This window comes from Erythrolamprus reginae, chromosome 4 (genome assembly GCF_031021105.1).
Source record: "Erythrolamprus reginae isolate rEryReg1 chromosome 4, rEryReg1.hap1, whole genome shotgun sequence".
NCBI classification, from domain to species: Eukaryota; Metazoa; Chordata; class Lepidosauria; order Squamata; family Dipsadidae; genus Erythrolamprus; species Erythrolamprus reginae.
Genome location: NC_091953.1, coordinates 110390808 through 110418586, shown reverse-complemented (window position 1 = coordinate 110418586; position 27779 = coordinate 110390808). Strand labels below are relative to the sequence as shown.

General features: G+C 41.5%; 1 protein-coding gene across 1 annotated transcript; it reads right to left on the bottom strand.

The window, feature by feature from the left end:
- Positions 1-454: 454 nt before the first annotated feature.
- Positions 455-27779, bottom strand: SLC10A2 (solute carrier family 10 member 2). The gene is made up of 6 exons (XM_070751854.1): positions 27271-27779; positions 20817-20935; positions 8195-8283; positions 6392-6567; positions 3229-3386; positions 455-867 (listed from the first exon to the last, which is right to left on the bottom strand). Exons 1-6 carry the CDS (start codon positions 27705-27707, stop codon positions 695-697), a joined length of 1152 nt encoding a protein of 383 aa, XP_070607955.1. The 5' UTR covers positions 27708-27779; the 3' UTR covers positions 455-694.

Here is a 27779-nt window from a genome sequence, read left to right as displayed (position 1 = left end):
TTCCTATGCTGCTTCTTCGCCGCCCGTGTTTCCCCCATCCTGGATCATGCCGGGCGCACAAACGTGGAGTGCTATGCTCCCTTTCGCTTTCCTTACCAGGCTCCAGAAGACCATTTAAATGCCCGCGGAGGTGCTGCCGGAATCAGCCTCAGCCAGCCTCCCATTGGTTGCGTTTCTCAGGATCATCTAGTGGCTTGGCAAACTGCCATTAAAGGGGGATGAATTCTCTAAAAAACTTGTTTCAGTTTCCTTCTGGGCGTTAGTATGCTGGCACAAAAAACGGGGGGAATTTATCCCAGAACTAGCCTTAGATTGGCTGAAATAATAAAATGTTGTTTTTCAATTTCTTCAGCTTAAAGAAATATTTATAGCTGCTTGATAGTCTCCTTTGGTTTCTGAGCAACTTGTATCACGATTAATATACTTCAGCACAAAACACAACACAACCTTAACGAAGATTTATAATGCTTTATTGTCCTATACATTTTTTTTCTACCTCAGAAAATTAAAATAACTTTCCTTCTATTTCCTCAGAAAGAGAGAAGTGAGAGGAAAGATCAAAGGATACAATTGCAAACGAATAATTTAAAGGGAAGGATATCTGTACAAAAGTATACTCCAAATATCTGAAAATATTTCTCTTTAAGGAGCATTTTTTTAAAAAACAGCAACAGTTCTAGAAAATACACATTTCTTATACTTTTCCATTTGCCATCACTGTCTTGTGGTTTTCTTCTTTTCCTTCTTCCATCTTAAATCCTCCATTTGTTGTTGCATGAATTGACACTGGCCCGGGTTCAGTTTGGTTTTCTTTCGCTATCAAAACGCTCTTTCGATCCGAAAAATATCTTTTGTAGATCTGGTAAACTGAGGACAATGGCCTGACATGTTAGGAATTGAAGTAACAATCGCTGACAAAGTCACATTTGCTTTGGAACTTGGACAATGTTCAATCGTTACATAAAAAACACACTTAACCCCTGAGTATAGATTTGCACTCTTGATTACTATTTGTGTTCAAAAATCAAAGAGGATTGAACTCTTCCATCTCTGACTAGAATTCTAGAAAAAAAGAAGTGTTCATTTGGAAATGGTATGGGTCAGTGATGGGCTCCTAGGTGAATGGTCAGGTATACAGAACTGGTAGAAAAGTTTTGATTTTTTTCTTTTTTTCCCTTCTGGGCTCTAGCTATGTTTTTCCTATCGCAGTAAATGAGGTTGAATGTGTATAATTTTAGAAGAGCTGTGTGTGTGTGTGGTGCACCAGTTGCAGCCCTATTTGGACCGGGAGTCACTGCTCACAGTCACTCATGCCCTCATCACCTCGAGGCTCGACTACTGTAATGCTCTCTACATGGGGCTACCTTTGAAAAGTGTTCGGAAACTTCAGATCGTGCAGAATGCAGCTGCGAGAGCTATCATGGGCTTTCCTAAATACGCCCATGTCACACCAACACTCCGCAGTCTGCATTGGTTGCCGATCAGTTTCCGGTCACAATTCAAAGTGTTGGTTATGACCTATAAAGCCCTTCATGTCACCGGACCAGAATATCTCCGGGACTGCCTTCTGCCGCACGAATCCCAGCGACCGGTTAGGTCCCACAGAGTTGGCCTTCTCCGGGTCCTGTCAACTAAACAATGTTGTTTGGCGGGACCCAGGGGAAGAGCCTTCTCTGTGGTGGCCCCGACCCTTTGGAACCAACTCCCCCCAGATATCAGAGTTGCCCCCACCCTCCTTGCCTTTCGTAAGCTCCTTAAAACCCACCTCGGTCGTCAGGCATGGGGGAATTGACACTTTCCCTCCCCCTAGGCTTATAAAATTTATGCATGGTATGCTAGTATGTATGATTGATTTCTAAATTGGGGTTTTAAATTAACTTAAATATTAGATTTGTTTACATTGTATTATTATTGCTGTGAGCCGCCCCCAGTCTGCGGAGAGGGGCAGCATATAAATCTGATTAATAAATAAATAAATAAATAATTTAATTTAATTTATTTGATTTCTATGCCATACACATAGTTTATATAGTAGATAATGTATATGTTTGTGTGCTTGTGTGTAATATGTATGTACACATATGGCATACATACATAGAATTAAATAGTATATTTTGGATGTTCAGTAATAGTAAATAGATAGGGAAATTGTATCTCTTTGAGGCGAAGAGACACCAGGCATCCTAACCCAAACCCTTGACATGAGTGATGTCAAGTTGGCCCCCTTTAAGCCAGTCACATGGCCTTTAAGCCACCCCATCACATGATCGTCAAGCTATTCCCACCTGGTCACATGGCAGGCAAGCCACACCCACAAAATAAGCCATGCCCACAGTGTGGTAGTAATTTTTTTGCAGCCCTTCACTCGTATGGGTGTACGTGTCTGCATATGATGGGAAAAAAAGTTAAGATAGGAGTTATGTCTGTGCGAGAAAATTCTGCCCATTTGTTTTGAATGTGCAAAATGCATAAAAAACAGATGAAGCTTTCACCATAACATCATAACTACAATCCTGATTGGCTTTATTTTGGAGATACTTCTCAATGCTTTACTTCCTTTGTTTGTTTGTTTTTTTACTTTGCTGCATTTTTAATTGTTCGCTTGAATGTAGTACTTTGAAATGCCCTTGTGTTTCTCCCACATATTCTTTGACACTTGTCAAGTTCATATACACTATGTCTTACCAAATTTAATTTTGTGGTTTCTCTTCATTAGAAAAGAATGAGAAGCTTGCATACTTCAAAGCAGCTTCAGGCATTTCCAGAAAGGTCTCTGAGTTCCACATTTTGAACATTGCTTCTCAAGCTTAACAACTTTAAGAGATGTGGACTTTGACTCCCAGAAATCTCCAGCCAGCATGCTGGTTGGGCAGTTCTGGGAGTTGTAGTCCACGCATTTTAATTTTACTGAGGTGACAAACATTGATTTACAACATAACATTGAGGATGGTTGATGATTTTGTTTGGTTTCTCATAAATGAACATCTTACGACTGGCCACTTTCCTCAAGGGCAGTTTTTTCAGACAGATTTATATTTTTGTGGTTAATATTGACCAAACCAGAGATTTTATGTAGTCATGTTCACCATTATCTTTTTGTTTTTGTTTGGGAGATAATTGCAGAAAATAAAATAATCTGTGCTACACAAATAAACACTAAAGCCTTTGAAATGATTTCCTGATTTTAAAAACAAAAGATCCAAATGGATCGTAGTCGAGGTAGCTTACCTCCCAGAATTATTGCTGCATAAGCAAGTTGGAAAACGGAATAGATGAGTGGAAAAATAAACATTAGTGCCAGTTGATCCGGACTGAAGGAGAGCTGAATAATGGTTGTACACAGCTGAGAGTTCTGCATTCCTGTTTCTAGAGCAACTGTACGGCATCTAAAAGAAGTAATGAAGGGTAGAAAAAGAAATAATCACCAGATTGCCTTAGTAAGAATTGGTCTGATTGGGAATAATGATCAATTCCTGAGTAGTTTGACTTCTGCAATCAGTTCTGATAAGTCGGTTCTGTTTGGTTGAAGGCCAGATGCTGCCAGATACAAAGCTTCTTGCAGAGAGCAGCCAAAGGCTGGAATAATTTCCACAACAGCTTTATTTCTGTTACAAAACAAAGTCTTGCTCATTCCCAAGGACAAAAATCCTTATTATCAGATTTTTCTTATCAGGATCTGATAATATCTTGCTTACAAAATCCCTGAACTAGCTACTAGCCTTCAACGTCATTGACTAAATGTCTGGCATGGAGCATCATTATTTTATTGTGCTTGAGCATGAACTGATGATCCATTCTGCCCTATTGTGTTATCCCTGGATCAGGGTAGAGAGAATGTATACGTATGTACCGCATGTCTGTCTATAGTACTTGCATAAAGTCTACTTTGGATTCTCACTGCCAGTATTTATTTTTATTTTGTTTATTTATACATTTGTCCAATACACAAATACATAGGAAGAAAAATAAACATGTAGTAATATATATAAGGGTAAGAGTGAACTTAGAGGAGAAGATATATGAAAGGAAGAAAAATATATATGATATGTGAGAGAAAGGAAAAACAATTGGACACGGGACGAAAGGCACACCAGTGCACTTATGTACGCCCCTTACTGGCCTCTTAGGAACCTGGAGAGGTCAATCGTGGATAGTCTAAGGGAGAAATGTTGGGGGTTAGGGGTTGACACTATTGAGTCTGGTAATGAGTTCCACGCTTCGATAACTCGATTGTTAAAATCATATTATTTACAGTCAAGTTTGGAGCGGTTCGTATTAAGTTTGAATCTGTTGCGCACTCTTGTGTTGTTGTGGGTGAAGCTGAAGTAGTCATTGACCGGTAGGATGTTGCAGCATATGATCTTGTGGGCAATACTTAAATCATGTTTTAGGCGCCGTAGTTCTAAGCTTTCTAAGCCCAGGATTGTTAATCTATTTTCGTAGGATATTCTGTTTCGAGTGGAGGAGTGAAGGGCTCTTCTGGTGAAATATCTTTGGACATTTTCAAGGGTGTTAATGTCTGAGATGTGGTATGGGTTCCAGACAGATGAGCAGTAGTCTAGGATGGGTCTGGCAAAAGTTTTGTAGGCTCTTGTGAGTAGTGTGAGATGTGAGTATGTAGCCCTTAATTGCTTTCCCCAAAAGAATACAAGCCTCAACAAGGAACAAGCACTGATATTGCTACCTAGTTTGGGTAATGAAACATCTGCAAGGAAACAGTCAGGTTCAAAGATTTGGATTCTTCATTTCAGGCCTGAGCTACAAATGTTCTCCAGGAAAGGATATGAGGTGTTGTTAACAGCTAAACTGCAGCATTGGAAAGCGCTCAAGCGGTAGTGGTATTGGGTTGGAAAGAGTCTAAAAAATGGACATTACAGAATTGGTACGTACTGGTACATGGTGGATCACATTTATTTTGAAATCATGGAAATAAGATTAAACAATTTTGATGAAAATAAATTGGAGAAGCTGATGGTACGATGGAATAAGGTGAAAGATTATATGCTGAGTAGAATTTGTGACGAAAATGTGAAAAATAAACTCCAAACACTCTTGGAATAGTAAACAAATGCAAATTAGAGCTAAGGAAATAAAAGAATATAAACTAGTAAATATTTGAACCCCCTGCAATTGGTGGTGGTGGTGGGATTGTCAGTCGGGTGATGGGCACATGCACTGTTTTATGTTTGTTTTATGTTATTTTCAAATGTGCAAAACCAATAAAACTTCAACTCCCAGAAATTCTCTTCCAGTCATGCTAGCTCAGGAATGGAAACTGAAGTCCAAAAGTCTTAAACTTACCAAGTTTGAAGACCCTTGTACCCCTAACCCCTAACCCAGGGGTCTTCAAACCTGATAGCTTTAAGACTAGTGTACTTCAATTCTCAGAATTCCTCCTCCAGTCATGCTAGATGGGCTGTCAAGTTTGAAGACCCCTGAGTTAGGGGTTAGGGGTACAAGGGTCTTCAAACTTGGTAAGTTTAAGACTTATGAACTTCAACTTCCATTCCTGAGCTAGCATGACTGGAAGAGGAATTCTGGGAGTTGAAGTTCACAAGTCTTAAAGCTGTCAAGTTTGAAGTTTGTAAAAAGTATACCTGTTTGGAAAAAGTATTCTGCTACACTGGTATTTTGTTAAATAATATATTACTACACCATTTGATTCAGAATACTCTTTTCTTTGTTTTCCACTTCTAAAATCTAGGTGCGTCTTATACTCCAATGTGTCTTATACTCTGAAAAATATGGTAATTTAATCATTATGTTGAAGAATGAAATAAGATTGGTTTGTCACGATCTGTTTCTAACAAACCTATACTGACTACTAGTTATTACTTTATATGTTTGTAGGTGTAGGCAAATCTATTTTTTTATTATGTTGTGGGGGAATTTTCTTCCCTAAATAGATCTCAGGCTACATCATGAAAATTTTATGCATTTATTGAATTATACAGGGATTAATGATAAGTATTGTAGATACAGTGACGTAGATTAGCTCCCACCTCTCTGTTTAACAGAGAACTATAAATTTATAATGCATCAAAAGTTTCAGTATAAGCTGATTTAAATTGGTTTTGGATCTGAGATGACATTGGATAAGAGTGAACAATTGAATGTTGGGAATCAAGTAGAGTTGTTATAATGTTTGTGTAAAGAAAGGATGGTTCATTTATTCAAAGCAGAAAGATTTCCAAAATGTTATTTATAGTTTGGAAATATCCATTTTTTAAAAAAGGGAAATAGAGAATGACTATGAGCTATAAACAGAATAAGTAAATGCAGCCTATAACTCTATGGTTAATTAGTTTAAAAATTTATTAATTTTTTAAAAAAGGGATACAATATGGTTTATACAAGATAGGATTAATATTAGTCGTGGAACAAATCTTACCTGTGCCAGGATTGGCCAGCTATGCGAGCCAAGAAAAAACCTAGAGAATAACCAGCAGCTGGAAAAATAGTCCCAATAATCCAGAGTGCAGGAGAAACTGTCCAGGAACTTTGGTATAATATTCCTCCAACCACGGCTATGATCACTATGAGAATACCACCACTTATGGAACCAATCTGTGGGGAAAAAAGAGACAATGCATATTACCCACGGAATCGGAGTAAAGACGCTGAGACATATTGTGGATTAAACAAGGGTCATTTTTATTAAATTAACACAAATTAACACAAATTAACATAAATTTAAATAAATTTGCATACGCCAATTTAAATATTTAAATCAAAACGAACTAAGGACCTGCAGAGGCAAAACTAATGGGGCGGAAATTCCTACCAGAAAATTCCTTGGCAACAATGGGCAAAAAGTCCTTGCTGAACCAGGTGAAGGTACCACCTTCACCTGGATCCAAGCCACGCCCCTTCGTCGTGTGGGAGGAGTTCACCCTCCAATCCCCGTGGGAAATTGGATCCGGTGATTCCCATGGACATCCCCTCTCCAATCCTCGAAGTTGTTCCAACCTCTAGTTCCTGGAGAGAGGCGGTCCATCACCCTTTCAGGATGCCCAAAGGAGCATGCGCAGTTGCTTCTAATTGCCCATTTCCGCCCCTAACCTGCCAAACCCCAATGACCAAAGGGAGGCCTATACAGATATCTAAGTGCGCCGCACCCCGTAACCAATCCAGTCCGCACCGCCAGTGTGGAATAGGTGAAAAAATGGCCGCCTCTAAAGGGGAGGCCGCAAAAAATTCCTATTCGGCCCTGAGGCGACCTCCTCAGGACACACTGATAATAGCGGAGGGGGGGCGGGTGTTCGCTTCAATTCTCAACCAGCAAGGGGGAGGTCCTATCCGGATCGCCCTTAAATAGGGCGATCTTGGACCTCCCTTGGACCAGCAGGCAGCGCGCTTTTCCTGGCGCGCTGCCAGAAGCCAAACTTCTGGGTTCCAAAGGAACCTGGAAATACGGAGCTCCGGAGAGCTGTCTGCAGCGTCCCCCGGCTCTGTAAGTAATTTTGACCGGCGGTTTTAAGCCGCCGGTCGTGCATTTTAATATATCACCAGCACAAATTGTAGTCTCGAAATCTTTTACCCTATACAGTGGAATCAGGAGTCTGCGGAGAGGGGCGGCATACAAATCTAAATAATAAATAAATAAATAAATAAATATGATAATGAAGTTAACTCAAGCTGCCCAGGTGTGGCAATATTATTAACGACAATTGGTCAGTAGGTCAGTTTATTGAAATTATTGGTTTATTGGACTATAGTTATTGGACCATATTTTCTTTAACATAGTGATATTTTCTGTTTCATATATTAGAATGACTTGAACTGTCTCTGCGTAAAAAAAGAAATAAGTAAATTTGCAGTTCCTACTTTTGGGTTTGATATTATCTCTGATAGTCCTTAAGGGGAATGAGTGACAAACAAATCTCTTATATAATTAAGTTGTCATTTCTTTGTTTATTTCTCCAACATTCAAATTTAGTTAAGGAAGCAAGTTTGTTTGTGTATGAATGTATTACTTTGTTAGATTTTTAGGGTCACCAATCTTGCTGCAGCTGCCTCTAGGCATCCAACAGCACATAAAAATATAGTCACAACAGACAATACAACATTAAAAATGTATGAAGGCAGCCAAGGTAAGAAAAATAACCCACCATATAATACCTTCAGATCACAATCAGCCCCAATCATGTTTTGAGTATCCTCTGAAAAAGTATTCATAATTGTTCAGCCTTACCTTAAGAATAATCTTAGCTTGCTTGGGCCATCGATGCTTAAAAAATATCCCAAAGGAAACAGGAATGACAAGCGCAACCAATGAAATACCTGCAAAAAATAACAACTGGTTAAATTGGGGAAAAGGCACCTAGGTTGAAAGAAATAGACTTTCTTTAAAATGAACTCATTTAAAAAAGGAAAAGGATGAAAAAAAAATCTCAAAGCTCTTATCCACTAATCAATGTATGCCAAGTTATACAAGTCAGTTTACTTACAGTAACTAAATAGAAATTAATTACATAAATTAGTAAGTTATTTCTAAGTGATTCTCCAAGTCAGGACTCATAGCAATAAAATGCATGTCCAAATAAATAAAAAAGATAAGTTTTTCAGGCTGTTGTATTTCAAGTTTGTAGTGTTAATTATTATTTCAAATATAAAAGGGGAAATATTATTTACTATAGTCCTGCACAAATTTCCAAACATTGTATTAAAAAACCCAATGAATCTTGCATACATTCAATAAGTAATTTAAAAACGAAATTATAAATTAAAGTTAATATGGAAAAAAAACCTCCTGTCTAAAAGGAAGCACTATATGGCACAAAGTTACACTTTTGAGTATCATTTCTCCATCTAGTACCTTCCTGGTTTGGGCAGGAGATTGGAGTCGAAGACCTCCAAGGTCCCTTCCAGCTCTCCGATTCTATGAATCCATCAATTTCTTCTTAAACAGACATGTATGCATCCAATATGTACCACCCAATAACGTAATTAACTATGTTAATTAAGTTACTAATTGACATACTTTTCAATAAAATCAATTATTTAATTAACTGTGGGTTGCATGAAAATGGCAAAATGGACTTCCATTGACATTCCCAAACACAGCTTACTTGGTGAAAAATATCCTTGTTTTTGACCCAATTGTCAGAGGAGGTGGCTTTAATTTACAGATGAAGCTTGCACTGCAACATCTATATTCCATTTTTTGGGGAAGGGGGTAATGAATGACATACTTTGCACACTGGAAACTTTCTTTCAAGTACAGTGGTACCTCTACTTAAGAACTTAATTCGTTCCGTGACCAGGTTCTTAGGTAGAAAAGTTTGTAAGTAGAAGCAAATTTTCCCAAAGGAAATGTAAAAGCAAATAATGTGTGCAAACCCATTAGGGAAGAAATAAAAGCTCAGAATTTGGGTGGGAGGAGGAGGAGGAAGAAGAGGAGGAGGAAGTCGCTGCCGAAGGAAAAAGGTGATGTGACAGGAATCAAACCCTTCTCTTCTGAAGTTACTGCTAACACAATACTCAGACTGAGGATTCCTTTTCCCATGCTTGTGATAAAATAATTTCTTTTATTACACATTATTCGGAAGGTGCTTATTTCTATTCCTCCACATTTTGGGGGATTAGAGTGTATTAATCAATACGATAGTAGGCACAAATTCCAGTTCTTCAACTAGTAGTTACAGCTAGTTGAAGAGAGGAGGTGGATGAAATTGAGGAATGGCAACATATTTAGAGGAGAGAGACACAAGTTGACTGCTGTTTGCTTAATGCCTAAGTACTGTACTACTGTTTTTATTCATCATTATTGAAAGTTTATGGGTTGTAAAATAATGCTGTTATCTGTGATTTATTCTTTCCTAGACAGGTTCTAAACTAAAAAGAGAATACTGTGCATGTCCATCACAAATAGATTTACCATTCTGTTGAGCTTTCAGCGGACCAAATGAGAAATTATTTTGCTTTCTTTGTTTATTGAGACAAACCTATCTTAATAAATAGAAAAAAAGTGAATATGCATTAGAAGTAATTTTCATGGTAGTAAGCCATTCAAGTGTATTTTTGTTATGTCATACATGAAGTATGTTGAAATGAATATATTGTTTCTTCCTTGCTGGGTAGCTGCTTCTTTGGGGAGTTCTATAGGTTTTTGTAGGGCTGGTTTATTTATTTATTATTTATTACATTTATTTGCTTGAAAAATGTTAAAAAATGTGTGCTTTAAAGTTATTTGCCATGGAGATGTTTTAAATATTGTCCTTTTAACATGGAGATTGAATGCAGGTAGCAAAGATGTAGTTAAAATGACTTGTTTTAAATTCCCATTGCTCACTTGGGGAAATTAATTACTCTGGAACCGCCTGCTACCGCACGAATCCCAACAACCAATAAGGTCCCACAGAGTTGGACTTCTCCGGGTCCCGTCGACTAAACAATGCCATTTGGCGGGCCCCAGGGAAAGAGCCTTCTCTGTGGTGACCCCGGCCCTCTGGAATCAACTCCCCCCAGAGATTAGAACTGCCCCCACCCTCCTTGTCTTTTGTAAACTACTCAAGACCCACCTGTACCGCCAGGCATGGGGGAGTTGAGACACCTTTCCCCCAGGCTCCTTATATTTTATGTTTGGTATGTATGTGTTGTTTGGTTTTTAAATATGATAGGGTTTTATATGCTTCTTTTTTAATATTAGATTTGTTTTGCTATAATATTGTTTTTTTATTATTGTTGTGAGCCGCCCCGAGTCTTCGGAGAAGGGTGGCATACAAATCTAATAAATTATTATTATTATTATTATTATTATTATTATTATTATTATTATTATTATTATAAAATATTTGGGATTTTGTACCATCAAAACATAATACACTTAAAACCTCTAGTGGGTTGTTTTATTCTAAGCTCATAGCAAGACATTCTTTAAACAAGGTTACACACTCTTTTAATTTTCTCATTGTTTCTTCTTTATCTAATTTCCAAGACTTTATCTCAATAGTTTTCTTAGTTTCTAGCTTTTTAGTTCATTAACTATTTTCACCCTCCTTTGTTCTTCCTTTCTCTTAACATTCCTTTCTCTTAACAGGCCAGTCTTAACATTCCTCTCCCACAAAGCCATTCTATTTATATTCTTATCTGACAGATTTTCTTTGAACTTCTTTGTTTCCAGCCCTTTCCATTTATTTCCCCCTTTTCTTGGCTTTTATTAGGATTGCGCACTGACTCCAAAAATTAGTTTGTGCCCACATTAGTGATTTAGAAACAGTGCTTAATTAAATGTAAACAGTATCAGAGGCTGTTTGATTTGGGTTGTGGCTTGAATCCAAAGTGGGATTTGAGAAATGAAGTTTCATGTCTCCTGTGGACAAACAGAAAATTCACAAATGCTGTAGTTTTTATGTTTAGCAGCAGGCATAAATCCTGGCCAATTTCCAGGCAATAGGAATATGAGTTTTAAAACTAAGTTGTGATTAAACCTTATAATTAAGCTTATTTTGTTATTTGGATAGAATTAGGTGACAACTGCAGACAAAAAGATAAAACTCTATCGACCTCCAAAACTAGAGTGGATGAAGATTATGCCAGTCAATGTCAGAAATGTTATATTATATGCACAGTCCAATATTTGAGTTTTCAAGAATCTCTGTTGTATACTAATGGTGAGTACCTACAGACCAAGGTTTTGTTTAACCATCAACCTTGAAAAATGGTAAACGTATGCATGTAAATATGTCTCATTATTCATCATGTTAGCCATTGTTTATCCACTGAAGGATGAAGACTTCTTCTACATGTTTCCAACCTATACAGTCCTGTGCCTGCAATACTTGCTGATATCATTAATATAACTTGTTTTAGGTCTCTTTTGTGGACACTTTTTATCAAGTGGGATCATGACTGCGTTGGTCCACATGCCATCAGTTCATCTTGCTATGTGACCAGCCCATTTACATTTCATTTTTTGTATGTGAAGAAGAACTAGATGTAATAGTGTGCAATAGGGTTGATATTCCTGGAGGCGTCTGTAATATGGTAAATGATTTAGCTTTACTAGATAAATGGTCAAAGCAATGGAAACTGCAGTTTAATGTTTCCAAATGTAAAATAATGCACTTGGGGAAAGAGAATCCTCAATCTGAGTATTGTATTGGCAGTTCTGTGTTAGCAAAAACTTCAGAAGAAAAGGATTTAGGGGTAGTGATTTCTGGCAGTCTCAAAATGGGTGAACAGTGCAGTCAGGCGGTAAGGAAAGCAAGTAGGATGCTTGGCTGCATAGCTAGAGGTATAACAAGCAGGAAGAGGAAGATTATGATCCCGCTATATAGAGTGCTGGTGAGACCACATTTGGAATACTGTGCTCAGTTCTGGAGACCTCACCTACAAAAAGATATTGACAAAATTGAACGGGTCCAAAGACGGGCTACAAGAATGGTGGAAGGTGTTAAGCATAAAACGTATCAGGAAAGACTTAATGAACTCAATTTGTATAGTCTGGAGGACAGAAGGAAAAGGGGGGACATAATCGAAACATTTAAATATGTTAAAGAGTTAAATAAGGTCCAGGAGGGAAGTGTTTTTAATAGGAAAGTGAACACAAGAACAAGGGGACACAATCTGAAGTTAGTTGGGGGAAAGATCAAAAGCAACATGAGAAAATATTATTTTACTGAAAGAGTAGTAGATCCTTGGAACAAACTTCCAGCAGACGTGGTAGATAAATCCACAGTAACTGAATTTAAACATGCCTGGGATAAATATATATCCATCCTATGATAAATTACAGAAAATAGTATAAGGGCAGACTAGATGGACCAAGAGGTCTTTTTCTGCCATCAGACTTCTATGTTTCTATGTTTCTAATATACCATTACATATAGCTTGGTCAATGGAGCTCAATGGAAGGTGATACAATAAAGGAACCTGAATGGCATATTGACAGACATTCACCAAGCTGTGTAACTTTCAAGTACAACCTCCCCCTATGCTTGAAGAGAAAGATTTTCAATGTGTGTGCTACCTGCTCTAACATATGCAGGTGAAACATGGACATTAACCTCACAATTGATACAAAAGGTATAAGTGGCACAAATATGCTGTATATATGTACATATTTTATGTGGGAATAGGGATAAAAAAGATTGCAAGTAGCATTTCGAAAAATGTTTGATCTATAACTGTTGCCCTCCAAACATGTTATTTTATGGATGGGATTAGGGATTCCTATTAATAGTTGTAATTGTATTGCTATCTTATTTTGATTTCACATTACTAAAAAAGGCTTTTGGGATGGTCTGAGGATCTTGACATTACAGTCATCACTGCATAATTCCTTTGGTTACCAGTTAGACAATCATCTCATAACAGGCACTTTCACGATCTACTCATACAATGCAATACAGTTATGTCCCTTATAACAGTGGAGATGTATGCAATTAGTTTATCATCATTGTTCATTTTTTGGTTTTCCTATTATTCTTAATTGATTGGATTTGCAATGCCTTAGAGAAGGTATTCAGAACACAGGTTTCTCCAGTTAACACAAAATAATAGAGCAGTTTAAACTGCAGAATTTGCTGTCCGAACTTATCTTGGTGCAGTCAAATCCTAACATTCTTTGAAAGGGAGAACCCCATAAGCCTTATATTTCATTTGAAAGTAAGACACATTTTACAGAGATGTTTGTCCCATGACTTTCATATAGGTTCGTGTTTTTGTTGTTTTTCAGTCACTAAGTTTTGTCTGATTCTTTGCAACCCCATGGATCACAGCACGCCAGGCCTCCTTGGCTCATTCATTCATTCATTCATTCATTCATTCATTCATTCATTCATTTGATTTTATGCCGCCCTTCTGCTTAGACTCACATTAGCAATAGCACTTTTTAACAGAGCCAGCATATTGCCCCCACAATCTGGGTCCTCATTTTACCCACCTTGGAAGGATGGAAGGCTGAGTCAACCTTGAGCCGGTGATGAGAATTGAACCGCTGACCTACAGATCTACAGTCAACTTCAGTGGCCTGAAATACAGCATTCTACCTGCTCTGCCACCCCTTCTCTTGTCTCCCAGAATTTACCCAAACTCATTGTATAGAATGGTGGCTGGGTAAGGGAAGATGACTATAAATAAATGCAATATGCAAATATTTGAATGAAAGGGAGAATAAAGAAGCACTAGTAAGGGAGGAGATAGAGAAAATAATAAGAGAAAAAGTGATGCCACCAAGGCGCAAGCAAGTAATATATATAAGATGTTATTGCAGGCAGATGTGTATGTGATTCAAGGATTGACTAAATGGTGGCAAAGTGAATTTCATGTAGATGTGCAAGAAATGAAGAATATAGTGGAGAATATAAGGAAAATTAAGAATATAAGGGTTAGGGAAATGAGAAGGAAAATACCACATAAGTGGTACCACACACACCCGCTCAACTTGCATACTTTCAGCAGAATGTTAAGAATACTTGTTGGCACAGGTGTCAACGGGTGCTTATGCATATGTTTTGGGGATGTCCAGTAGTGCAGAACTTTTGGAAAGAAAAGCAAGAGGACACTAATCGGATGTTAAATATATGATGGACAATTGCAAGGGAAATGGCGCTATTAGTTAAAAGGAACAAGATGGGAGAATTTAGAGAAGTAAAAGAAGCAGTGATAGTAAGCACTCAGGTGGTAATAGTCCTAGGCTGGAAGGATGCGACAAAACGGACAATACAAAATTGGTATCGGTACATGGTGGATCATATTCAATTTGAGATTATGGATAAGAGGATGAATTCGGCCAATGAAACTGATCTGCGGGAACTGATGGGACGATGGCATAAGGTAAGATGATAGGTGGTTAGTAGAATTAGAGACCAAGGTATAAAGAATAAATTAGAATTACTTTATAATATGTAAATAGATATATTGCTCTTGAGTTAAAATGATTATAGAAAATATGCCCCCATTTTGGTGAAGGGGTATGAATGTTGTTTGGTGGCGGGCACTTTGAACACTGAGCACATTGTTATGTGTTGTGTGAATGTTTTATTGATATATTGTTACTATAAAAAACAATTAAAAATTAAATAAATATAATTTTTTTTAACCCAAACTCATGCTCACTGATTATACTGTCTAGCCATCTCATTCTCTCTCTTTTTTAAAATTAATTTTTAACAAATTTATATTACACACAACACAAAACAGTGCATAGTGAAATGTGCCCACCACCCAGACACACCACATTCCCCACCACCAAATCGGGGGTGTTCTTGTATAGTTCACTTGACCCAAGAGCAATACAGTGATACCTCAAGATACGAACTTAATTGGTGCCGGGAGGAGGTTCGTAAGGTGAAAAGTTCGTAAGATGAAACATTGTTTCCCATAGGAATCAATGGAAAAGCAATTAATGCGTGAAAGCCCAAAACTGAGAAACCGGGAAGCCGGCCGCCACCACCAAAGGAGGCTTGAGCCTCCCTTTGCCCCACGCTGCTTTGCCCTGCCTGTTGTCCTGGGTGAAGTGCTGGGGGGAGGGAGTCAGGAAGGTCCTCCTGCTCCCCTCCCCAGCCAAAAACACAAAGACAGGCAGGGCGGAGCAGCGTGGAGCAAAGGGAGGCTGAAACCGCGGGCGGCTTCAGCTTCCCATTGCTCCGCGGGAGCGGCAGACCGCCTTTATATTTTTGGCTGGGGGGGGAAGCAGGAGGCGCAGGATCGGGCTGGCGGTGGGCGCGCCGTGAGGTAGCAGGTCAGCATCCTGGGCGGCTGGGCGGAGGGCGAGGAGGCGTGGCCGAGCGGACCTGGCTCCGGCTAGACCTCCAGCAAGAATGGGGCCGGCAGTGGGCGCGGCGGCAGCGGTAGCGGCGAGGTTGCGTCCGATTCAGGGTGGCGGCCCCCAACGCAATGGGGAACATCGGCGCGGGAGGCAGGAGAGGACCGGGCAACTGGAGCAGCAGCACGGCTTCTTTTTGCCTGGGAGGGAAGGTGAAATGCCGGCGGCTCTAGCAGCTGCTATGAGCGGCATTTCACCTTCCCTCCCAGGCAAAAAGATGCCGGGGAGAGGGGCACGCCTTCCGCCTGGGAAGTCCGGCCCCATCATCCCAGAATGCCGGCAACTTTTTGCCTGGGAGAGAAAGTGAAATGCCGCTCGTAGCAGCTGCTATGAGCGGCATTTCACCTTCTCTCCCAGGCAAAAAGATGCCGGGGAGAGGGGCACGCCTTCCGCCTGGGAAATCCGGCCCCATCATCCCAGAATGCCAGCAACTTTTTGCCTGGGAGAGAAAGTGAAATGCCGCTCCTAGCAGCTGCTACGAGCGGCATTTCACCTTCTCTCCCAGGCAAAAAGATGCCGGGGAGAGGGGCACGCCTTCCGCCTGGGAAGTCCGGCCCCATCATCCCAGAATGCCGGCAACTTTTTGCCTGGGAGAGAAAGTGAAATGCCGCTCCTAGCAGCTGCTACGAGCGGCATTTCACCTTCTCTCCCAGGCAAAAAGATGCCGGGGAGAGGGGCACGCCTTCCGCCTGGGAAGTCCGGCCCCATCATCCCAGAATGCTGGCAACTTTTTGCCTGGGAGAGAAAGTGAAATGCCGCTCCTAGCAGCTGCTACGAGCGGCATTTCATCTTCTCTCCCAGGCAAAAAGATGCCGGGGAGAGGGGCACGCCTTCCGCCTGGGAAGTCCGGCCCCATCATCCCAGAATGCCGGCAACTTTTTGCCTGGGAGAGAAAGTGAAATGCCGCTCCTAGCAGCTGCTACGAGCGGCATTTCATCTTCTCTCCCAGGCAAAAAGATGCCGGGGAGAGGGGCACGCCTTCCGCCTGGGAAGTCCGGCCCCATCATCCCAGAATGCCGGCAACTTTTTGCCTGGGAGAGAAAGTGAAATGCCGCTCCTAGCAGCTGCTACGAGCGGCATTTCATCTTCTCTCCCAGGCAAAAAGATGCCGGGGAGAGGGGCACGCCTTCCGCCTGGGAAGTCCGGCCCCATCATCCCAGAATGCCGGCAACTTTTTGCCTGGGAGAGAAAGTGAAATGCCGTTCCTAGCAGCTGCTACGAGCGGCATTTCATCTTCTCTCCCAGGCAAAAAGATGCCGGGGAGAGGGGTACGCCTTCCGCCTGGGAAGTCCGGTCCCATCATCCCAGAATGCCGGCAACTTTTTGCCTGGGAGAGAAAGTGAAATGCCGCTCCTAGCAGCTGCTACGAGCGGCATTTCATCTTCTCTCCCAGGCAAAAAGATGCCGGGGAGAGGGGCACACCTTCCGCCTGGGAAGTCCGGCCGCATCATCCCAGAATGCCGGCAACTTTTTGCCTGGGAGAGTCGGCTGTGGGCGGGAGGAAGGCGATTGTTCCGCTGTCGCCAGCAAGGCCTGGCTGGCAGCGGAAGATGTAACAGAGCCCACGGGGGATTTGCTTTCCTCCCGCCCGCAGCCGACTGACCGTGGGCTCCTTCGCAACCTCGGAGAGCTTCCAGGGCATGAAAGCTCACGAAAACCAGGAAGCTCTCCGAGGTCGGGAAGGAGCCCACGATCAGTCTCGGCTGCGGGCGGGAGGAAAGCGAATGCCACGGGGCTGGGCTCGGCTCCCCCCTCGGCTCCCCCCCTTACCAGCCCCGCCGCGGAACGCTCCATTCTGTTCCCTGCCGGCCTGATTGAGCGGCCGGAGGTCTCCATTCAGGGAACAGAATGGAGCCTTCCGCGGTGGGGCTGGTAAGGGGGGGAGCCAAGGGGGAAGCCGAGCCCAGCGTGGGCTCCTTCGCAACCTCGGAGAGCTTCCAGGGCATGAAAGCTCACAAAAACCAGGAAGCTCTCCGAGGTCGGGAAGGAGCCCACGATCAGTCTCGGCTGCGGGCGGGAGGAAAGCGAATGCCACGGGGCTGGGCTCGGCTCCCCCCTCGGCTCCCCCCCCTTACCAGCCCCGCCGCGGAACGCTCCATTCTGTTCCCTACCGGCCTGATTGAGCGGCCGGCGGTCTCCATTCAGGGAACAGAATGGAGCCTTCCGCGGCGGGGCTGGTAAGGGGGGGAGCCGAGGGGGAAGCCGAGCCCAGCCCCGTGGCATTCGCTTTCCTCCCGCCCGCAGCCGAGACTGATCGTGGGCTCCTTCGCAACCTCGGAGAGCTTCCAGGGCATGAAAGCTCACGAAAACCAGGAAGCTCTCCGAGGTCGGGAAGGAGCCCACAGTCAGTCGGCTGCGGGCGGGAGGAAAGTGAATGCCACGGGGCTGGGCTCGGCTCCCCCCTCGGCTCCCCCCTTTACCCGTTTGAGCGGCCGGCGGTCTCCATTCAGGGAACAGAATGGAGCCTTCCGCGGCGAGGCTGGTAAGGGGGGGAGCCGAGGGGGGAGCCGAGCCCAGCCCCGTGGCATTCCCTTTCCTCCCGCCAGCCCCTCAAGTTGGATGCACCCTCGCTGGCCCGCTCGGCCGCGCCTCCTCGCCCGCCCCCCGCCCAGGATGCAGACCTGCTGCCTCGCCCCATGCCCGCCGATCCTGCGCCTCCTGCTTCCCCCCCCAGCCAAATATACAAAGGCTGTCAGCCGCCGCCCGTGGAGCAATGGGAAGCTGAAGCCGCCGGCGGTTTCAGACTCCCTTTGCTCCAGGCTGCTCTTCCCTGCCTGTCAGACCGTCTCTGTGTTTTTCGCTGGGGGGGGGGGAGAGCAGGAGGACCTTCCTGACTCCCTCCCCCAGCGCCGGACCTCCTGCCCTCTCTCCCAGACAAAACCCCAAAGTGGCCTCCCGAACCCGGAAAGAAGCCCCGCCGCCGGCTGTCACCTTTTAAAACAGCCGGGCGGCTTTCCAGCAGCCTCCGAACGCTGAACCCGGAAGTTCGGGTTTGGCGTTCGTAACACGAAAAAAGTTCGTAGGAAGAGGCAAATTTTTCCTGAACCCCGGGTTCGTATCACGAGTTGTTCGTAAGACGAGGGGTTCGTATCTTGAGGTACCACTGTATATCTATTTACATATTATAGAGTGATTACAATTTATTTCTTGTAGCTTGGTCTCGGATTCTGCTCGTCATATATCGTCTTACCTTGTCCCATCGTCCCATCAGTTGTCCCAACTCAGTTTCATTTTCCGAATTTATCCTTTTATCCATAATTTCAAATTGAATATGGTCCACCATGCACCTATACCAATTTTGCATTGTCCATTTTGTCGCATCCTTCCAACCAAAGACTATTACTGCCTGAGCGCTTTCTATTGCTGCTTTTTGTATTTCTCTAAATTCTCCCATCGCATTGCTTTTAACTAGTACTGCCATTTCCTTAGTGATTGTCCATTGCATATTTAGCATTCTATTGATATCCTCTTTCATTTTTTGCCAAAATTCCTGCACTATCGGGCATTCCCAAAACATATGCATAAACACTCCTTTATCTTGACACCCATGCCAACAATTCCCCCTGACATTCTGCTAAAAGTGTGCGAGCTGAACGAGAGTAAAATACCACTTATGTAATATTTTCCTTCTCATTTCCCTGATTCTTGTATTTTTAATTTTCCTTATATTTTCTACTATATTTTCCATCTCTTGTACCTCTATTTGTATCTCATTTTGCCACCATTTAGTCAATCCTTCAATCGTGTCCCCGTCTGGCTGCACTAGCAATTTATATATATTGGTTACTTGCGCCTTTATACCCTCACTTTTTTCTCTTATTATTTTCTCTAACCCTGTCTCCTCCCTCAATAGTAAAGGAGTAACCATCTCATTCTATACAGTCCCCTTCTCCTTTTGGCTTCAGTCTTTCCCAACATCCATATTTATTAATATGCCTTAAATTTATGATTTTTATCCTTGCCAACAATTGTAATTGTAATTGTAAAATATAGATTTTCACTGAGAAGGACGGATGAACAATGTTGGTCGTTTCAACTCCCAACTGGACTTGTGTGTCACTGTTGAAAATGCACCATATGTTTCTCTGGCAACTGTTGTGGTTAGATCTGGCCCAGCTCCTGCCCCAAGGACTGTGGATGTGGGGAAGACATCCACATGCTGCAGGCCTGTTTTGCCCCCGGTGGAATCTACTGATGAAGGCTCCTCTGACCAAGAAGACATGAGTGACAGGGAGGAGGAGAGTGTGGCAGAAAGATCAGAAGGAGATCAATTATCTAGCTCCTCCTTGGATTCAGAACAAGAGTTAATGATACAGCCACGCATGCGGAGAGCGATGCATAGGCAACAACAACTGAGAGATTATCATCAAAGAAAATGAAGCCACCTGTGGTTGGGTGGGGCTGTGGTGATTAGTGAGGCTGCTATAAATAGCAGCCTGTGGGTTTGGCCATTGTGGAGGATTATCTGATTGTTGTGTTTCGTGACTGCTTTACTGACTTTGACCTTTCGTGTGCTGATTTCCCCCCGCTTTGAAACTAAACCAGGGCAAAGTGTGTTTCACTTTGTGAAAGAAGAATGACTGTGAATTACCTCACAGCTGCAAACTAAGTATGACAGAACTGATAAGGGACTTGTATAAATTACCAGTTTGTTTGGAGATGAGTGCTCTTTGCTATACCAAAAGAGGGCTTGGTTTAAGTGAATTTTCATTATAAAGAACATTGTTTTGAATTTTCAGACGTGTGTGTGTCTGAAATTTGTACCTGTGAATTTTTGGGAGGAGTCTACCAGAGAGCCCGACAGAACAGCAACCGAGTGTTTTCTGTGGGGGATTGTCTCCCCTTTATGCCATTCCCAATTCTGTCAGTTGTGTTAAAAGATGCCAAGCATCTCTTTTGAGAGAAGTCCTAAAACGTCATATTAATTAACCCCAAGTATAAAACTATGGAATTTATGAGTGATTTTTCTATTGCAGACTTTGGCTGTTAAAAAAAAAAAAAGGATCTTGGAATGATTGTGGGAGAAGAGGCACATTTAGCTTACCAATGCTGTCATAGGGGATGTGAATGAAATTGAAATCTGTCCAAATCATGGTGTAGACAAAGATACAAAGCGGCATCATTCCCAAGGCTAGCAGGGTCGAGCAGGTTGTCATACTGATGCTGAAAAAGAACCAATTGTCATTACTGTTGTTATCATGTTAGCTGCTAATATTTTATGGATGCTAAATTGTGGTTTCTCACAAACATGTACTTATTTGCGACAGACGCCGGAGTAAACACATGGGTAAACACATGGACCACAGAGTTGGGATTTATTTTTTTTTTTTTAAAAAAATAGTTTTTATTATATTACAAAGGTTAAAAAAGAAGAGCAAATATATTTTGTTTTACATCACTGTTTCAACACATACTTATGGTTGTATAATCATTGTGCTTATCTTCTTAATTATTTTGTGCAGATATTCCATGTCATTTCAAAGCGAAAACATTGTTATATCAACATTGAGATTAAATTCTAAACTTTCTATATAAATTTATTTTATTTATTTTATTTATTTATTTATTATTTAGATTTGTATGCCGCCCCTCTCCGAAAACTCGGGGCGGCTCACAGCAGAGAAAAACAAATCATAAATAATCTGAATACATTTAAAACATTTAAGATTTAAAAAGAAAACCCCATATAATACATACACACTCACAAGCATACCATACACAATTTAAACATGCCCAGGGGGAGATGTCTTAGTTCCCCCATGCCTGACGGCAAAGGTGGGTTTTAAGGAGTTTACGGAAGGCAGGTAGAGTAGGGGCAGTTCTAAATACTTTATACACTATTGCCCTTCATTCGCCCGTGCCCCCCCCTTTGAACTGTTTTGTAACAGTTCCAAATTTCTTTAATTGTTGGTATGCGGCATATGGCGGCCACGGTTTTTAAAGGTTTTATTCTGTCATACACTTTATCTAAGGTCAGTTTGGACTGAGTTTAATATCGAATCAATTGAAGATTTTCAGAATCTATTGTTTGTTCACTATCATTGTTATTTTAATTTTTTGTCTTTTTTCCTTGTTGTTACCCATTCATAAAATTTTCCCCAAATTTCGTAGTATTTTGAGTCTTCTTTGTTTTTGAGTATTTGGGTAAGTCTGTCCATTTCTGCACAATCGTATATTTTTTTAATAATTTCTCTTTCTGATGGTGTTTCCTCTTTTTTCCAGTTCTGTGCTATTGTAATTCTTGTGGCTGTGAATATGTGCTGAATCAGATAGTAATGATCTTTTTTGAGTTTTTGATCTATTATGCCCAAAAGAAAGTTGGGATTTAATGGGTCACTTTATTCATTATATCAGGATCTGTAGAGGTAAAATAAATGGGGTGGAAATCAAGTTCAACATACTTGGGCAGCCATGGGCGAAGTTCCCTGCTGAGCAAAGGAATGAGCCTTGACCTTGACTTTGGTCATAAACTTGGCCTCGATCCTTCCTGTGAGCTCAAGGAATGGGTCAAATCCCCCTCCCATCACTGCGCATAGCCTGGCCCTCCTATCCGCCTTCCCCCTCCCACCTAAACAAACCTGATCTGCCCCTGGTTATCGCTTCAATCCCAGGGGCTTGATAATGGCCCCGTCCTTTTTCTCTTCCTTAGCGCCATCGAGGAGGAGAGTGGGGGAGCACCATGTGCTTCCCCCGCCGCTGGCTCGTCAGCCTGCGATCGTGCTGATGAGCTGCAGGGAAAAGAGGGCGGAAGGCGGTGAGCTCACCGCCCCACCCTCAAACTTACATAATGCCCCTATGCCCAGCATGCGGCATAACGGGTGACCATGCCAAAGGTGCGGTCACCCAGGAATCATTTGCAGCACGGGCGGTGGTCCATGCTGCCTGATCCCGCCGCCACTGCCGACCAGCCAAAAGCGGCTGGTCTTCTATTTCCGGGTTCCAGATATACATTTAAGGATGATGTTCGCCTTCTTACCATTACAAGTAGTCCCTGACTTGCTTCTAGCCACCTAGCAATGGTTGAAAGTTATGACCTACTTGAAAAAGGGGAGTAATGATCTGGCTCCAAAGTCTCAACAGTTAGCTGCCCCTTCTTCTCAAGCCAGATGACCACAATTTGGAAGCTTGGCAACGCATTACAGCCATTTGAAGCATCTCATAGTCACTGATCATGTTTTATGGTGGTTTGCTGAAAAGTGGCATTTAATGAAGAATAGGTTGGTTTAACAGCTATGGAAATTGTGGCGACTGTGGTGTTCATAGGGGATGTAAATGTGGTATTTATCTAATGACTGTTGAAAAAGATATGTAAATTTAGTAGTTTTACAACCATTATAACTTACAAGCATAATGGGCAGGCTTCATTACAGACATAATTTGAGGACTACCTGTAATAGTATAATGCCTCTAAATAGCAGTTTTGTAAAATAACAGGCATATCATAAGGAAATCCTCAAATCATTTCCCCCCTGTGATGTTCAGTTGGCACTTGCTGGCCTTTAGAAAGTGTCTGAAACCTTGCCTGTTGCATTAGGTGTGGGGACCAGGATGCGGGAGAATATTGGGATATTTTATGAATGTGGGTCAGCTATTATTGTTTATTGCTGACTGTTGTAATTGATTATGCTTGTTTGCTGTTGAAGTCACCCAGAAATCACGTTGTTTAAACTGGTGGCTTTGTAGACCCTTAAAATAAATAAATAAGAAACCTTTATCATGCATTCACTTTGCCTTTTAAAAATAATTGTGGGAAGAGGCATTCCAATGTCATCTAATATCTAATGTTTCAGTATTTTCCAGTTTTGCTTCTGTTTTCAATGCATAAAACACACACACTCTCTCTCACACACACAGAGGGAGGGAGAGAGGGAGAGAGAGTGGGCAGAGAGATAGAGAGAGAAGTAGGAGAGAGAGAGAGTGAGAGAGAGAGAATATGTACAAAGGCAATGCCCAAAAATATTTTAAGTAGTAGGATTAGGAACTGATAGGAAGGATTCTTAAATATAGGAACTTAAACATATAAAGAGAGACTGCAAGGATAATGATAATGGAAATAAATTAAAAATTGAGAAATCATGAGCTGAAGAATAGAATAGAGTAGAGTAGATTAGAGTAGAGTAGACTAGAGTAGGCTAGACTACAGTAGAATAGAATAGAATAGAATAAAGTAGAATAAAATAGAATAGAATAGAATTCTTTATTGGCCAATTATGATTGGACACACAAGGAATTTGTCTTCAGTGCATTAACTTTCAGTGTACATAAAAGATATAAGTGATAAATCAAGATCATAGTCATCATAAATACATTCATCCGAGACCGCCTCCTGCCGCACGAATCCCAGCGACTGATTAGGTCCCACAGAGTGGGCCTTCTCCGGGTCCCGTCAACTAAACAATGTCGGTTGGCGGGCCCCAGGGGAAGAGCCTTCTCTGTGGCGGCACCGGCCCTCTGGAACCAACTCCCCCCGGAGATTAGAACTGCCCCTACTCTTCCTGCCTTCCGTAAACTCCTTAAAACCCACCTTTGCCGTCAGGCATGGGGGAACTGAAACATCTCCCCCTGGGCATGTTTAATTTATGCATGGTATGTCTGGGTGTGCGTCTGTTAGCATATGGGTTTTTTTTTTAAAAAAAAAAATTTAAATATTTTTAAATTTGTCTGTTCACTTATGATTTGTTTCTACATGTTGTGAGCCGCCCCGAGTCTTCGGAGAGGGGCGGCATACAAATCTAAGTAATAAATAAATAAATAAATACATTCATCATGAATCATAAGATACAACAATGATAGTCACAGGATACTAAATAAGTAATCAACATAAATCATACTAGGAACTAATAAACAATATAAATTATAAAGATACAAGCAACAAAGTCATAAGTAGAAAAGGAAATAAATAATAGGAAGGATGAGAAGAATAATAGTAATACAGTCTTAGTAAATAGTTTGACAATGTTGTGGGAATTAGTTGTTTAGCAGAGTGATGGCATGGGCAGGGGGAACTATCTTTGTTCTAGTTGTTCTAGTTGTTCTGGTGCGCAATGCCCTATAACAGAGGGCTTCGAATTGGCAACTTTAAGATTTGTTGACTTCAACTCCCAGAATTCTCCAGCCAGCCATATCCCAATAACTTCTTACAGAAACAAAGTGGAACATGAGTAATGTATAAGTATGGTTAACATGTATGGATGATAACCTTTTAAAAATAAAAATAAATATTTACATTTTAAAACAATACCTATTAGCCCTAGCACTGATGATGTTACATAGTTTTGGGTAATGAAATATGTACAAGAAAACAATTGAGTTCAGAAAGCATCAAGGACCCCACACAATATCTATTCTTAGTTTATTTTGGAACATGATATTGTTGTCAATAGCAACATGTGTAGTGCAAAATTCCTATGATTTAATGCAAAGAATACAACTCTTGTGCGGGGGCTAGAATACCCTATTCATCAGTCTGTTCCTGCAGGCATTTTTCATATGCCAATCCATTTGTACCCACATATAGAACCTTAAATACATGCAATCTGATAAATATTGCAGGTGACCTGTGAATAGTTGAATGGAATGAACATATATTTTAGAACTGGTTCTTCTGAGCCCAGCTTTCAAAAGCAATTTAATAATTTGGCACTGCTGACAACTTTCAAACCAGATACAGTGATTCCTCGTCTTACAAACGCCTCATCATACAAACTTTTCGAGATACAAACCCGGGGTTTAAGATTTTTTTGCCTCTTCTTATAAACTATTTTCACCTTACAAACCCACTGCTGCTGCTGGGATGCCCCACCTCCGGACTTCCGTTGCCAGCTAAGCACCCTTTTTTGCACTGCTGGGTTTCCCCTGAGGATCCCCTCCATGGGAAACCCCACCTCCGGACTTCTGTGTTTTTGTGATGCTTCAGGGGAATCCCAGCATCGCAAAAACAGGCGCTTCGCTGGCAACGGAAGTCCAGAGGTGGGGTTTCCCAGCGAGGGGAGCCTCAGTGAAATTGCAGCATCGCAGAAACATAGAGGTCTGGAGGTGGGGTTTCGAGGACTTCCATGTTTTTGCGATGCTGCAATTTCGCTGAGGCTCCCTTCGCTGGGAAACCCCACCTCCGTTCCCAGCGAAGCGCTCATTTTTGCGATGCTGGGATTCCCTTGCAGTATCGCAAAAACACAGAAGTCCGGAGGTGGGTTTAACTATGGAGGGGAGCCTCAGGAAAATCCCAGCAGAGCAAAAACAGGTGCTTCGGCTGGCAAAAGGGGTGAATTTTGGGCTTGCACGCATTAATCGCTTTTCCATTGATTCCTATGGGAAACATTGTTTCGTCTTACAAACTTTTCACCTTAAGAACCTCATCCCAGAACCAATTAAGTTTGTAAGACAAGGTATCACTGTATTACATTCTGCCAAGTTTTACTTGTGCTAGTACAGATTTTGGGTTGATTTAAGATTCCGAATTTATATACCATTGTACTGGATCAGATCATACACATGTATTGGTACCAGCAAGCAGGATCTGACTTTGGACTGCATTCCTTTTATCTGTGTAATAAGATTAATTCTGTTGCCTTTCACATGCTACTAATCTATATTAATGACTAAAAGAAAAATAACACAGCATTAAAGCCACAACCCTAGAATGAGTCATACACCAAGTTCAGGAAAGTACCTCCAACTTTTCAGAACCTTTGATCAAAATATGTAAAAAAATAGAACTGAAATATATAAATGTGCTTCTAATCTTTTCTCTCTCTTCATCTTCTTTCTCTTCATTGATCCAGTGGTGCTTTAGTTTTTTGTTTTGTTTTATTCTTCCCAAATTCAATGGTGCCTAACACTTTCAAAGAATCCCCAAAATGCTTCCTTCTTCTCTGAAGTTTGGAATTCCTCTACCCTTCAATTTCCATTTACCTTTCTTGCCATCTCTGCTCTTATGCTGATCAATGAACAGCAGATGTGACTTGAAAAAGTTCTCTTCTTACCCTTTCAACTTTGTCCTACTCACACTTTCACTTTAATCTAATTCATTGCTCTGTATTTTATGCCCAGGACAGAGAAATTCATTTCCTCCAGTTGAAATTCACTGTATTTCTGCTATTCCCAATAAAAAACGTTTGAACACTTTGATTTGATGTCCTCTCTCTTTTTCTCTCTCTGTCTGTATAACTATTTATTTTGAAGAGATGGATGGCAGCAGATTGAATATTGCAGGTCAAGAGGCACTTCTGCCAAGATTTAAAGTGGGCATATCTGCAAATGCAATTGATAAGCCATTCTTTTAGGAGTGCTTTCTAATAAGGCGGAAGGTGCAGAGCAATATTTTCAAGTAGAATGTTTTATCAAGAGATACACTGCATTATGTTTGTTAAATTATAACTTTCTATTGATTTCAGTGGGTTGTCTGGCAAATAAACATGCACAAAGTAGCAGTTTTAAAGTTCTTTTTTTTTTAAAGTGACACAAATTTAAACTCTTAAGAAAAAGCAAATCACTCTTACCTTAAGTCCATGTCACCATCCACCCAGTAAGCTAAAATGTTAGATGCTGTTCCACCAGGACAGCATCCCATTATGATCACTACAACAGCTTGAATTGGAAGCACATCAAAAGCATATGCCAGTGTAAAACCCAAGAGAGGCATGATTCCAAACTGGCAAAGAACACCCACGATGATACCCCAAGGCCTTTTTATGTGCCCTAAAAATTTCTTCAGTTCCACATTGCAGCCCATGGAGAACATCACCAATGCCAGCATAATAGTTAGGACAGTACTTAAGGTTACGCTCAAAATTTTGTTGAAATCATCTTCGGGCTTTAAGCAGGAGGTCCCATTGCAGATGGTGGCATTTTCAGAACACTGTGAAAAATTCCATGTTGATTGTGTTGTTGGAAAAGAGGTTAAAATATCAGATCTTCCTAAATGGTCCTCCTGCATTTTGAAGGAGAAGAAATGACTGTCCAGGCTCTCAGGTACTATATGGAAACTAGTCTTCTTGAGTATCTCATT

What these genes read in the sequence shown, in the direction of transcription:
- SLC10A2 (XM_070751854.1), bottom strand. Translation starts at nt 27,707, where the DNA reads ATGCAGGAGGACCATTTAGGAAGATCTGATATTTTAACCTCTTTTCCA. An exon ending in GATGGTGACATGGACTTAAG is followed by an intron (nt 20,936 to 27,270) that starts GTAAGAGTGATT and finishes GTTCTTTTTCAG; the next exon opens with CATCAGTATGACAACCTGCT. An exon ending in AAGCTAAGATTATTCTTAAG is followed by an intron (nt 6,568 to 8,194) that starts GTAAGGCTGAAC and finishes TTTTCCCCACAG; the next exon opens with ATTGGTTCCATAAGTGGTGG.